Source organism: Amphiura filiformis, chromosome 20 (genome assembly GCF_039555335.1).
Source record: "Amphiura filiformis chromosome 20, Afil_fr2py, whole genome shotgun sequence".
In the NCBI taxonomy this organism is placed as follows: Eukaryota; Metazoa; Echinodermata; class Ophiuroidea; order Amphilepidida; family Amphiuridae; genus Amphiura; species Amphiura filiformis.
Genome location: NC_092647.1, coordinates 60,513,551 through 60,528,187, shown reverse-complemented (window position 1 = coordinate 60,528,187; position 14,637 = coordinate 60,513,551). Strand labels below are relative to the sequence as shown.

Below are 14,637 nucleotides of genomic sequence, written 5' to 3'. Positions count from 1 at the left end.
TCCATACTTCTCTTATTGTTTTTGACATTTGTTTTTATTTATACCTACTAGTGTTACATTTGTGACGTAACGCGCCGAGATCCAATTCAAGAGGCGTGTCCTTAACCATCTGTGAAGATAACACCCATGCGTGTGCTTGGATGGAAGCTATAAATACCTTTAAGTCTGATAAAGAAGATGTAGATAATTCAACTGCAAGTGCGATCAAACACACTTGCTCGTATGATCTTAAAGAGCATTGTTTACAGTTTGACATCTTGATATAACAAAAATGCACAAGGCAATATTAATCCTTGCGTTTTGTGTCGCACATGCCATGTGTGATATATATTCAACGGGAGAAAATCCGAAAGTAACTATAGCAGGATTAGGAACGGTTGTTGGAGAAACAATGCGTTTTAACGTCACAGAGTACCCAGAGTTGATCGCAGATGTAGACGTATATCGCGGTATACCATTCGGCGTACCACCTGTAGGAGAGCTACGTTTGGCTAAGCCTATTCCATCCGGAGGGTGGGAAGGGGAATATGATGCTACGTACTTCAGAAGTCCTTGTATACAATCTGGAAATGCCGAAGAAGTGGAAAGAATGTCAGAAGATTGTTTGTATCTCAACGTTTGGGTGCCTAAAGCAAAGGTATGTAAAACACAATTAGCTCTTCTAACTTGTAACGATACACCTTTTATATGAACTTGCAAATCACCGAGGATTCCATTCCTGCATAGTGCTTGTCTGTTCGGAAAGGAGCCTTTTCACCTGTAATATTATTGTTTGGCGGCTTTTGTTAATTTAGCTGTGCCAGCAGACGTATATCTGTTGCAGTAGCTGCAAAAGAGCTTTAAAATTTCTATCAGTGTGACAACTACATCATGGTTGCATGTGATATCCAAAAATGCATTCAACAGTGTTCAAGAAGCTACTAATTAATTAGTCGTGTTGGTCATTTGTCAGAAGTGCATGCATTCAGTCACTGCAGTGGGATACACTACACCAACGGAGGATGAGATCGCAGGTTGTGATGTGTTACAAAATTGTAGCATCCATTGTGGATATCGATTACCATACCTTACCATCAGCAGTGGCAGGAACATTGACTCACTGAGAGGCCATAGTCATAAGTTCATCCAACCACGTGCAAGAGTTTTAGCTTTCCAGTACTCGTTCTTTCCATATACCATCAAGCTATGGAATTATCTTCCCCCGTCTCTCATTGCAGCTCCGTCCTTAGAAGCATTTCGGCACGGACTTGCTAGCATCCAGCTTCCATAATTGCTGATGCTATTTTTTACTCGCGCGAAGCATGCACTGTATAAACTTTCTTCACGTTCATCACTAGCACTTTTGTTCACCTCGTCATGTTAATATTCAAGGTGCAGCAATACTCAATTCTGAGGGATGCACTGTATCTAATGAAGATGAAGTAGTATTATTGGAAATTTTGTAAAACCATGCCAGTTTTTGTGTAGGAAATGGTCGGGATTTGAGACCTGTATCCCTTTTGGAGGTGAAGTATAGGTTCCAAAAAGGTCTGCTTTAACATTTGCTTGTGTTTTTTCTGTCTCCTTAATATTATAGTTACGAGCCTCTGTCACACCTCAGGTAACGCCCGGTCATATACAAAACCTGTTCAAATACGATCTGTATAAATATAACGAATGTAATCATCATTCAGTGATTTTATTACTGTTTATGGCTCTAGAATAAAACTGGGTCAACCTCATGTACCGGCTTATCATGCTTACGACTTACGTCAAACACCTTCATTACTTATTTCTGTAATTATGTAAATTCATGCAGCCTAAGAACGCCACGGTAATGCTTTGGATCCACGGTGGTGGCTTTGTGTTTGGAGAAGGTTCAAGTTACAGCTACAATGGCATACCATTAGCTGCAATAAACAATATCATCTATGTAACGGTAAACTACAGACTCAATTCATTCGGATTTTTCAGTCTTGGTGAGTGTTTAAATACCTATAGAGCCAAAGGAATTTCCATGTAATATCACACATTTGGGTTATTTCTTGCGAAATATACTATTTTCAGGACAATTTAATTTAAGGAATTTAAAGCTAGTTTAGGTACAATTTACCAAATTTATTAAAAAGTGACACATTTGATTCATGGCAAAGTGCAAAGGTTGAATTTAACAGTTGAACTCAACTAAATGTAAATGATCGGAGCATTCTGTCAATTGAATGACATTGATATAAAGTCACACAAACTGATTGAACAGATTCATCAGGATCGGTATAGTAAACTGGTTAACAAAGTTTTTGTATGTGATCCAGAATGTTCATTTACTTGTGCACGTTTCAACAACACCTGTTGTCTTTATCAACACTTGATGGGTAGTGACTGCTATTGGCAACCGACTCTAGAAGTAGTTCCAGCGTTGATCTCGGAGTTGCCAGTTGGTTTTCCTCCAAGGGATTTTTTAGATCCCTGTTTCAGAAACTCATCATATATGTGAGATTGTTGTTACTGTCCTTCGTCTCTATTCATGGTGGTGCCACCATGAATAGAGACAAGTAAATATCCATCCTGGATCAGATACAAAGAAGAGTCACACGAACTCTTTCGACCATGTATTTTATAGCTATCACTCGCTATGACCCGCTTGATGTTACAACTTATTCAAATAAGTAAGAACAACTTAAAAAGCACCCTCTTGTTGATATTATTGGCTTGTTAAGTAATAAAGACTCCAATATGAAAAAAGTTCTTGAAAATCGAACATTTTAAGCGTGTTTTTATAATTGGTAGTTTTATCATGATTTCAACACTGAATTAAGACGTACCTCAAATTTTGTGTTGTGATCATGAGTTTAAAATTATCAATTATGAGGTTTACTAACACAGATGAACTTTCATGCTAGTAACGTGTTTTTGTTGGTTCAAAATATTGACACGATGAAGTCAAACAAACTTTTCTTTGTTGACATTACTTAATTTTAAGTTGGAAAATCCTATGGTTCTTGGTATATAGTTGATGCACCTCAAACAAAATGCATTAAAATTTGATCCCTTTGCCACAAAATCCAGATTAATAACTTTTATTTTCTTAAAGTTGTTAATTTAAAACGTCAGTGGGAATAATTCGTTGATGATGTTTGCTGCACTTAGCCTGAACATTTTTATAAGTAAACAATTCAGTATAACCCCATTCAATTAAGGGATCTAAAATGAGCGTTTATTGCGTTTCGACAGTATTTTTTGTGGGACATGAGGGCACCTCAGAACTATCGAATTGCATTCTGAATACGAAGCATGTCTTTCTGATATCAAATAATTTTCATTTTTTGAAAATCACAATATAATATAAATTTTATGACAAATTATAAAAATTTGATATTTTTCAAATTTTTGATATATAGCAGTCCTCGAAGTTAATTATATAAATCTAATGATATATTCTTAAAGTGTATGTAGCAGGGAGGAAAAGCCGACGGTCAATTGAAAATTTTGACCTTTCATTTTGAAGATATGGATTTTTTCCCAAAAAGACCTTATTTTTGTTTGGTGTTTTGGGAAAAATCCATATCTTCAATACGAAAGGTCAACATTTTCAATTGATCGTCGGCTTTTTATCCCACCTACATACACTTTAAGTATAAATCATCAGATTTATAAAGTTTACTTCAAGTACTGTTAAATATCAAAAATATCAATTTTAATGATTTGCCATAAAATGTGTATTAAATTGCGAATTTCAAAAATCAAAAATATTTGATATCAGAATGACATTCTTCGTATTCAGAATGCAATTCGATATGTCTGATGTGCTCTAATGTCCCAAAATAAATACTGTCCAAACGTTCATGCCCAGCCCTTAAGTTAACCAAATGGTCAATGATTCTGAAGCTATTTTGAGTTAACATTACTGAAAACTATATTAATTTCTTCGAGTGTAAAATGTATGCCCTGGATGTCCGTTGATAACGTGCAGCTAAGCAAACTTAAGCACTGATAGCATTGATTAAGGCGTGTTAGTAACGTACGCTCGTACATATCCATTACTTTTTTAGAAATATCACAAAAAGACCAGGGCCGATATTCATAAAGCCTTGCTAAATTAGCAACCAACTAGTGCTTAGCAAGATGCTAAATCCACTAGTTGATAGCTACGTAGCAATCAACTAATTTCTTATTCATAAAACCTTGCTAAACACTTTGCTAACTAGCTATCAACTAGAAATATTTAGCTGATAACTTATTTGGGTGTTTTGGGTGCTATGGCCTTCAACAGTTGTGTAACATCTAATACAATAGGCTTATATAATACATGTCTATTATACTTGAGCTCTGAACCACAGTCAAAATGATCAAAATGTAATGACTCATTGCTGATGGTCTTCATTGAGATTTCGTTAATAAAATTACATGTGTATTTTGTAAGCTATATAGGCCTACAAGGTTGTTACGGCAAATTAAATTAAAAAGATACTCTGAACAAGTAAAGTTCATATACATGTTAAGTCCTTGGTTTGTTGTAAAACATACATATACATACTATATTGCTTCATCAAATAGAAAACAACATGCATCCACTTAACGCTGCTCATTTAGCTTCATGAGCAACACTGTGTAAATAATATTAGATAATTTAATAGCATATGATATATCTTGCTTGTTGTCCTGACAAAAGCCAAGCATGATTTATCTTTATCAAATTGACATATAATTTGTTATTGAAAATAAGTCATGCATCTTTACCAAAGAGAACATTGGTAACATGTCTCCAAAATATATATTTTACATATCAAACAATTGAACAGAATTGCTTCGATTGAACATATCTGCTTAACTAAAGATTACTTGCTATATAATAATCATGTTTATTCATTCACCCTAAATTTGTTGTGTGTTTTTAAGACAGTTTCTTATGTGTAAAACACACTGAAGACCTCAGAAACAGAATATTCTGAGAACATTATTTTTCATAATTGACAAAAGTTAATATGAAATTAAAACAATAAATCATGTCAAACTCTATTATGAATATCAGCCCTGGTCTCGGCTAAATTAGGCCTACTTGGTTATTCAATAACTCAACCTCCTTTGTCCAGAGTGGTACAAATCATGTTACAAATAAGGGAAACTGATGCAGATACACACTCCATTTATGACTAAAATGAAAGAGATTTGTCTGTCATTTATAAGAATTTATACGGAACGGAATTATATAGCTTTAAAATACAAAGGTTCTTTTATTATGACATCAATTTAATTCTCTTAATATTACTAACTTCTAGGTGATGACGTCATGCCAGGAAACTATGGGTTGTGGGATCAGCAATTGGCACTTAAATGGACTAAGGAGCACATTGGAGGTAGGTTACGAACAGGGGCGTAGCCAGCTTTTTTGGTCAGGGGGGCAAAATAAAATTTTGGGGGCACAGACGAAAAAAATTACAGTTGCATCTGATCTTCGAGCTTCAAAGAAGGCTATATTGGGATGATGTACACTATTTTGGCCCATGATCGGGCTGAATTTTGCCCTTTTCTTTTCCTTTGCCCTCCTGATTTCTCCTTTTATTTTTTTGTCAGAGGGCACCTTTTCTTTCATTTTTTGTCAGGGGGGCACTATGCGCCCCTGCCCCACCGCTGGCTACGCTACTAGTTACGAACCATGCTGTAAAAGGTTTTATGATTATGTTAATAATAAACTCCTCAACAAAAGTTTGGACAGATTTTTAAAACATCTATATCTCAGAATATATGTGACATGTTCATATATCTATCAATGGATAGATACTTTATTCCCCTTTATAATGACACCACATTTGCCCAATCACCTTTTTCACCGCTGAGTACACGTCTTGTGAATGTACTGGCGTCTCAAACAGAATGTGCCAAATCGACCATTATTCTGTGCTCAAACAACACTCATGTCACTATCCTCAATAGCAGGTGGAAAAACCATACGCAGCCACAACAACCAGACATCTCCTCCTCATGGTGCTCACCAGCCTGGCCACACGTTGCTATAGGATGGCATTCACTCGGTCGGACATCCGGGAACATTGTCCTCTTCGTCCCCTTTGCACAAGCGCGCTCATAGCAACCAGCTCGAGAAAGGGGAACTGCACATGCGCAAACTGGTTTTACAAGGCTATTTCCCCTTTGTGACGTCAGCCCGACCAAGAGAATTCCATTCTTCAACCAGAATTCTTCGCAGGTCATTCAACGTTCAAGGCTACTCTGGCACAACACGACCAAGGTAGTCCCACAAGTGTTCATTCGGATTGAGGTCTGGGCTGGTGGCAGGTCATTCCATTCTCTCTAAATTTGTAGGTAGTCGTTGACTACCCTGGCTCTGTGGGGGCGAGCATTGTTATCTTCGAGGATGCATTGGATCCCAGATTGTGAAGATTGCAGCTGGCTGCACAGAATAATGGTCAATTTGGGACAATCTGTTTGAGACCCACTACATTCACAAGACCTGTACTCAGCCGTGAAAAGGGTGATTGTTGCAAATGTGGTGTCATTGTTAAGGGGACTAAAGCTATCCACTGATTTGCAACACGATATGAACATGTCACAAATAATTGGAGATATATATGCTTGAAAAAACTTTCCAACCTTTTGTTGAGGGGTTAATACATTTTAAACAAATAATAGTATGCCATATCTCAGGTGTTCTGTTACCTGTGTAACCTCATAAAATAGGCCAAGGTTAACATATTCAACGGGCTTAGACTTTTTACCATGTTACCTAGGTAACGAAACACCTGAGATATGGCAGGCTATACTTTGGTTAAAATGTTTTTTCAAGCGGAACCACTTTTTGATTTTTTTTACCCATGCGGAAATGAAAATTTGACATTTGACCTTTAAGCATATAGCTCAAGAACTACATCGATGATAGGTCAAACTATACTCTTTCTGAATCCTAATAATGAGAAGAATGCAATTAGATGGCTTTAATCTACGTTTGTCTTATTTTGATATTTGATCCCTGTATCATAGCAACCGTTTTTGATTTATGCAAATGTGCAATTTCACATACTTCCTTTTTTCTCCTCTTTTGATATGAGTGCTTAGAGACGTTACCAAGCGAAAACATTGGTATTCAAATTTTGTCCAGGTGAACCCATTATCTTACTTAAATTGACTAGTATCTATCGAAGTAAAATTTTGCAAAGCCTCTGATGCTGCAATCGGCTGAAGTGAACGCCGGTCAGTATGTGTCAATGATCGGTAAAAAACCAATATTTTGTTTTTATATTTCTGTTTGAAGCTTTTGGTGGGAATGCTGATGATATCACCATATTTGGACAGAGTGCAGGTGCTGCTAGCGTGGGATTACATCTGGTTGCACCGTTTAGCTGGGATTACTTCTCCAAAGCTATATTGCAGGTATGGCCGGGACATTACGTATATACATTATATGCTGGGGTTGGTGGGCTGTTTCTCCCTCACCTTCGCTAAAACACTTTCCCCAAAATATCATGTTTCCCCTAAATTACTAAACATCTCAAAAAAAGTAAATAACCCCCCCCCCCCTTAAATAATGACCATTATTCAAAAATGGGTGATTGTATTACAAATCTGTAAAATGCGTTTGAAGCAGAATTTATTTCTGCACATTTTGACACCTCATTTGTAGCAATTGACTAAATATTGACGATTTTGCATTCAGTGTAATGGAAGGAAATCTGTATAATGATATCTGAGTGTTTTTGTATTGTAAAACTTTGTAAGTAAGTGCAACTTTCAAATCTGGACCTCACTACATTAAATTGACCGGTGTTTTATTGTTTTCTGGGCTATCGTATCAAATGAGGTGTCAAAATGCGCAAAAATAAATTCTGCTTCCAACTCATTTTACAGATTTGTAATACAATCACCCATTTTTGAATAATGGCCATTATATAAGGGGTGTTAGTAACTTTTTTCGAGATGTTTATATACTTAGTACTAAATACTTAGTATGCATAGTTAATTATTGGTAATTACTTACTAGGATGTATGTACCTATTCATCATGTTGAACTTCACAATCACGGATACTTTACTAGTATAATATTTTCCTTGTCGATGTTACCTCAGACCTATTCAAATCGTACGTTATACGGTTTTTCTTCTTTGAATGACCTTAAAACTTATGTTCGTTCATGTTATCTCGTTAATTTATTGACTTCAGCTATACAATTTGATACAGGATGATGATAATAATATTTGATCATTGGTGTGGCTTACTTCTTTTGCACTTTATGCACAATTAAATGCACAGTCGTAATTAAGACTCAAACGCTAACCGAATTGATAAAACGTTAATGTAGCCGCACTCAAAAGTAGATATTCTTTTCCATTTATTGACTCAAAGTCTGCAACCATAGTCGTTATTTGTTGTGACAACAACTTTACTTTGCAATTTGTCTCTTCTAGTCAGGTATCAAGATGCCCCATAAAGACTTCTAAGTATAAGTCAGACAGATTTTCTATGTAACTGATGTAGCCGAAAACGAGCATGCACTATGCAAATAAAACTCAAGCTGCCCCAAAGAGGCTTCTAAGTATAATTTTGACAGATATTATGTGCACAAAATGTAGCCGAAAAGCCCGAAATTGAAAACTTGCATGAATATGCGAATTAACAATTACGGTACAATAAGCAATTGCAATTAATACATAATTTCACACCTTAATGGATTTGTGCATCTATCAGGAACTACACTTTTGTTATGCTGTTATAGCCTTCCGAAATATCGAAAACGCTGAAGGACGTAATCTACATTCATCAGTGAAGTGAGCGCACCACCATTTAACGCGCCTTTAAATTACAGAGGAAAAGTCTAGTTATGATTGTGTTACGAAAGAAATACGAAGTAAAAGGTCTGCAGTACGTAATTTGCTGAAGCAACCCCTCTTTTTTGTTGTTGAAAACACAGAGTGGAACCTCGATTGCACCATGGGGAGTAGAATTAGATAAGGATAAAGCGCGTCAAGATGTGTACGGCGTAGCAGATGATGCAGGCTGCGAGGGACAATATTCCAACCACCAAGAACTTCTGGCTTGTCTCAGAGAGTTACCCGCCCAAAATATATCAGACGCAACTACCACTGTAAGTTGATTGATCTAAATGGTATTTGGCAACTTGCAAGCTGTTCTATTGAATATTTTTACATGAATACACCCCTTATATGTTAGTACATATCATTATGGGAACGGATAGTAACGTTTGCCCAGAATTTTTTTGTAGGACATTGCATTCTGAATACGAGGAATGTCCTCCTGATATCAAATAATTTTGATTTTTTTTTTAATTCGTGATATAATACAAATTTTATGGCAAATTTATATATTTTTTTTTTTTCATAAGTAAAATTTATATAAAATTTTTAGGTCTTTTGGGAAAAAATGTGTATCTTCAATACGAAAGGTCAAAATTGTCACATCATGTTCGGTTTTTCTTTCCAGCTACATACATTTTAGTACCGTATCATTAGATTTATAAAGTTTACTTCGAGGACTGTTAAATATGAAAAATATTTAAAACAAAATTAAAAACTTGATATCAGAAAGACATTCCACGTATTTAGAATGCGATTCGATATGTCTGATGTGCTCTCATGTCCCACAAGAAATACTATGCAAACGTTGCTATCCATTCCCTTAAGTAACAATGCTTAGCAAAATAAAGGTCCAATATGGATCCTTCGGTATTACTCTAATCGCCCACTTTGAAGTTGACAAGTGTTTTGTTTTACAAGTGCTCCTCTGTACAAGAATTCCATAAGAGTATAATGAAGTATGCGTCCTGGGATAAAGTATTAAGGTTTATTCATAACACCAATATTTTCTTGAAGTAGTTTTTTGATAAACAGTCATTCTGGATTTTTAGCACAAAGCATCCTGCGTTACTCAAAATTGCGTATTTCAGCAAGGTATTACGATTCAGTGAGCCTTTAATAACGTCACTGAATACTTCGTAAACCTCTGATTCTATTTCTACCATCAGTACTTTACCAATAAAAGATTTAAAAAAATATTTTTAAAAAAGGAACTTTTTAATTTTGATATAATGCTCTTGTTTTCATTATATAGTGGCTACTCCGTACAACCACAAACATAGTACCATTTGTAGCAGTTGTCGATGGCGAGTATATAACCGATGATCCATGGGCCTTACTTCAACGCAATGAATTTAAACAATGTGATGTTCTACTTGGTAGCACCCTGGATGATGGCAGCTTAATTTCCATTAGAGCATTTCCTGATCAGCTACCACGAATTAACCCAAAAATCAACTATGAAGAATTCAGAGAGTCTTTGGTGACATACACGTACACTTATCGCAATGATTTGATAATAGATGCCATGGAGCAGAATTACATAGATTGGAAATTGGCTGATGATGAGGACACTAATTATTTCTATAACTACATGAAGTTGATAACTGATGAAGCATTTATATGTCCAGTGGATGCCACAGCTCGAGCCTACGTGCGCAATGGTAACACTGTATATATGTATCACTTCACGCATAAACCATCAAATAGTGTATGGCCAGATCTTCCAACATGGTGGGGTGTGGCACATTCAGAAGAAAATCAGTTTGTTTTTGGTTATCACTTTATTCCGGAAAAAGAACACGAAATGACACCGGAAGAAGTTGACATGATCTTTCAAATAATGAAGTATTGGACAAATTTCGCAAAAACAGGGTAAACAATGTTTTTTGTTTCAAAATCTTATAAATGGTTTCATACAACACTCTAAGAAAAAACGGTTCTAAGTAGAACCTAAAATGGTTCTTGAGGTGTCCTGTATGTGAAACTGTAAATGGTTCTACAAAGAACAGGAAAGGGTTCTGGAAAGGTAAAGAACAATTTTAGACCTGAAAGGGTTCTGGAAAGGGCAGAAAGAACCATTTTGAGGTTCTTTAAATTTTCAAGAACCCTTTTCTCTTGAATGTTCTACATACAGAACAGCCAAGAACTCTTTTTTCTAAGAGTGAAGAAGGTCAAGATGATGTGGAAACTAAATTAGACGAAACATCTGACATCTAAATATGTCATAGCATCCTCACTGTTATCAGGTTAGGGATAGAAACGTGTAGTACGCTCGTATCACTCAATGCAATTTACAAAACCCTAACTGTAGCATGGGGTTGTGGATGAGCTGCAGCACACATCTTACACGATCTACTCATTTTTGAATAGAAACTTCTCAAATATGACAGGGCAAACTATTTCGATGGGGAAAATAACAATTCTATTCGAAATGACTCATCAAAATGACATGTCGAGGTCTTTCACCGAGACCATTAACCAAACTCAATTGAATTCTCTTTCTTCTATGACTGAATGCAACAAAATGGGTAATATAATAGTGTCTCGCTTAATATGGGTATATATTGTATTAACCACTGGGTATATTTTCCCTATCAATAGGAATCCCAATTTGGAGAGCATTGGTGATACGTTAGAGACAACAGCAACCACGTGGGAACCATTTGCGGCACCTGACCTACACTATAAATACTTAAATCCTGAGTTCCTTAGCGATGAAGGCTTAAGAACTAGTTATTGTCACTTTTGGAATGATTACATTCGTAAAATGGTTACATTTACAGGTATGATATAAGAAGCTCCACAACAATGTGGAAAGACATGTGATGTATAATGAGACCAAAAATAGCCCCAGTAAACCTTAAAATACCTTAAATTACACAATCTGTTTGGAACAAAGTCAGGTTTGCTGTATTATAACTGGCCTCAAAAAGAAACTTTTTTCACAAGGTCATGTCTTAAAATCCTGTCCATAAAAATTAACCAAAATTACACACAGGATTACTTAACCAAGCAGTTGTTTAACTGACATAGTAGCAAAATGCACTGACACAGAACAGCTTCCTGGACCACATTCACGGGCGAATAATTGACACCCACCAAAAGAAATTTGTGAGAATGCGTACCAGATCCTTACATACCTTAAGTGGAATAGTGTGGAACGGGCTGCTTCTGCCATTCACACACTTTCTTCAAGAAACAGGTCTTGTTCCACACTATTCCACTTACTCACATTTTTCTTGTGTTGGGTGCCAATTATTGGGCTGTGAATGTTGTCCAGGAAGCTGTTTTATGTCAGTGCACTTTGCTGTTATGTCAGTTGGACAAATGTTTGGTTACTGACCAGTGTTTAGAGTAGAGTATTGCAGTAAACCTGTGTGCAATTTTGGTTAATTTTTATGTACAGGATTTTAAGATATCCTTGTGAAGTTTCTTTTTGAGGCCGGTTTAGTAAACCATGGTAACAAAAACGTTTTATCCGATGAGCCAGGAAGTGGAAAGCTTGCACCTTTGTATTGCAGCTTGTTCAAGTCTAGAATTCAAATGCTTATTTTTTTATTTGATTTGTGGTGTAATAGAATCAAATTGGACTATGCTGTCTAGCATATCTAAGAAATTACGTCGTATAATGAATTTGCAACTTTTTGAGCTTTAGTGATGTACCGTTTCTTTGTCAGTGTAGCCTAATAGCTGCACCGTAAAATCCGAACTTTATCGGTTTATGATTTGAATGTGCAAAATTAACCAAAATCTTATATATATTGTCCTCATACTTTACAGCTGATTTGGAAGAAACTGAGAAGCAATGGCGAGAAGAATTCTCACGTTGGAAATACGAAGACATGCCGAACTGGAAAGACGCATTCGAAGACTACAAAAGTACAATTAATACTTGTACCGACAATAATTGTTCATAACAAATAACAATTAAACAAAACAATTTTGATTTTAAAAATTAAAAACACTTTAATGTTTTATAGAAATGATCCGGCCTGCAAAATCACATCATAAGCTATCCTGATCAACATCGTTGTTCGTCTGCATATATGGAGAAGAGCAGGCGACTGTTTCTTTTCCACAACCGAGCTCCGATTCCAAGCCGGGTCAAGAGATTTCTGCACAGACCGTAGAAGAATCCAGGATGATGCTTTCGGCCACCTTTAGAACAATTCTCATGCAAAGATGTGTACACGATCCGTTAATACCAAACACTTTGCAGCTGGACAAAAGTATTGACGCTGTGTTTTTGTGTGAGGAATATGATGACTGCAAGGAGGAAACTGCATTATTAAAGTCCCATTCAGTGATCCCAGCGAACGTATGAAAAAATTAAAATTGTGTATAAATCCCTTTAAAAGTGAAGGGTAAGTCGTCAAAAGGTATTTTCGAAATGAAAAATGAAGCCCCATTGAAATACATGTAGCTAATTTATATGCTGTCAGTATATAAATTACAGATTCATGTAAAATGTCTGATTTTGTCTTTTATACACGGCGTTCGGCTGGTGGAAGCTCTATAGTCCGACGGTTCTTTATTCCGACGGTTCTTTAATCCGAAGGTTCTTTAATCCGACGGTTCTTTATTACGAAGGTTCTTTATTCCGATGGTTCTTTATTTCGAAGGTTCTATAGTCCGAATTTTAAAAACGGTTCTTTAGTCCGAATTTAAAAAAGGGTTCTATAGTCCGAATATAGAAATAGGCTCTATAGTCCGAATTTAAAAAAAGGTTCTATAGTCCGAAATTTCAAAAGGGTTCTATAGTCCGAAACGGATACCGTGTTCTTTAGTCCGAATTGGTAAACAGGTTCTATAGTCCGAATTTTATTTTCATCATTTGTTTCAGTGTCAAATCATCAATTGTTTAATACAAATCCGCTGAAGTTCAACATGGTTGCTTTTTCTGGATATTTTACGTAGCATACATTGACGTTTATCTTCATTCTGGTGGTATTTTCTTCATTTTTATCTTTTGTTCATTCTATTATAATATTATATACAGTAAGATACTGTTCGTCGTTTAGTTTGTTCTTTCATTCATTTGTTCATTCTTGATTTCGTTCGATATTTTTTCATTCGCTCTTTCTTAAAATCCCTTTCTCATTTTTGTTTGTTCTATATTCAAATTTATTTCGTTCTATCTTTATTCATTCTTTCTTTCTTCTCCTTGTTCTTTCTGTAATGTTCATTATTTTCTTCATTATCTTTAATTGTATTCATTGTTCTTTCATTTGGATTTCCTTTTAGTCTTTATTCAGTTGTTTCATTTGTTCTTTCATTTATTTTCTTTCATTGTGTCTTTCCTTCTTTTTTTTTGTGTGTGTTTTGTTTTTGCACTTCTTCAGGTTTCTTTATATTTTCGTTCCATTCATTATTTTTCTTTTCGTTTCTGATGGTGTAAAAATATGTCAACATTTTTGGAGCAAATATCGTATTTTTAGGATCTTTGTTTACAGTAAGTTGGGGGATATCAGGCGCGTACGCAGGATTTGTTTTTGATGAGGGGGTGCGAGGGGGTGCTAAAAGTAACGTCATCCCGTTAACCATAAACTCTGCTATTATCTAGCTAGAGGGCGCAGTAAATGTTAATGTTATACAAAATTCGGACTATAGAGCCTTTTTACTGATTCGGACTAAAGAACACGGTATCCGTTTCGGACTATAGAACCCTTTTGTTAAATTCGGACTATAGAGCCTATTTTCATATTCGGACTAGAGAACCGTTTTTAAAATTCGGATTAAAGAACCTCTTTTAATATTCGGATTAGGGAACCTTTTTTGAAATTCGGACTATAGAACCTTCGAAATAAAGAACCGTCGGAATAAAGGACCTCTTTTC

General features: G+C 35.8%; 1 protein-coding gene across 1 annotated transcript; it reads left to right on the top strand.

Moving 5' to 3' along the window:
* Positions 1-391: 391 nt before the first annotated feature.
* On the top strand, positions 392-12,718 carry LOC140142421 (cholinesterase 1-like). The gene is made up of 8 exons (XM_072164391.1): positions 392-637; positions 1,799-1,958; positions 5,256-5,333; positions 7,244-7,362; positions 8,897-9,070; positions 10,054-10,673; positions 11,403-11,584; positions 12,582-12,718. Exons 1-8 carry the CDS (start codon positions 392-394, stop codon positions 12,716-12,718), a joined length of 1,716 nt encoding a protein of 571 aa, XP_072020492.1.
* Positions 12,719-14,637: the final 1,919 nt, after the last annotated feature.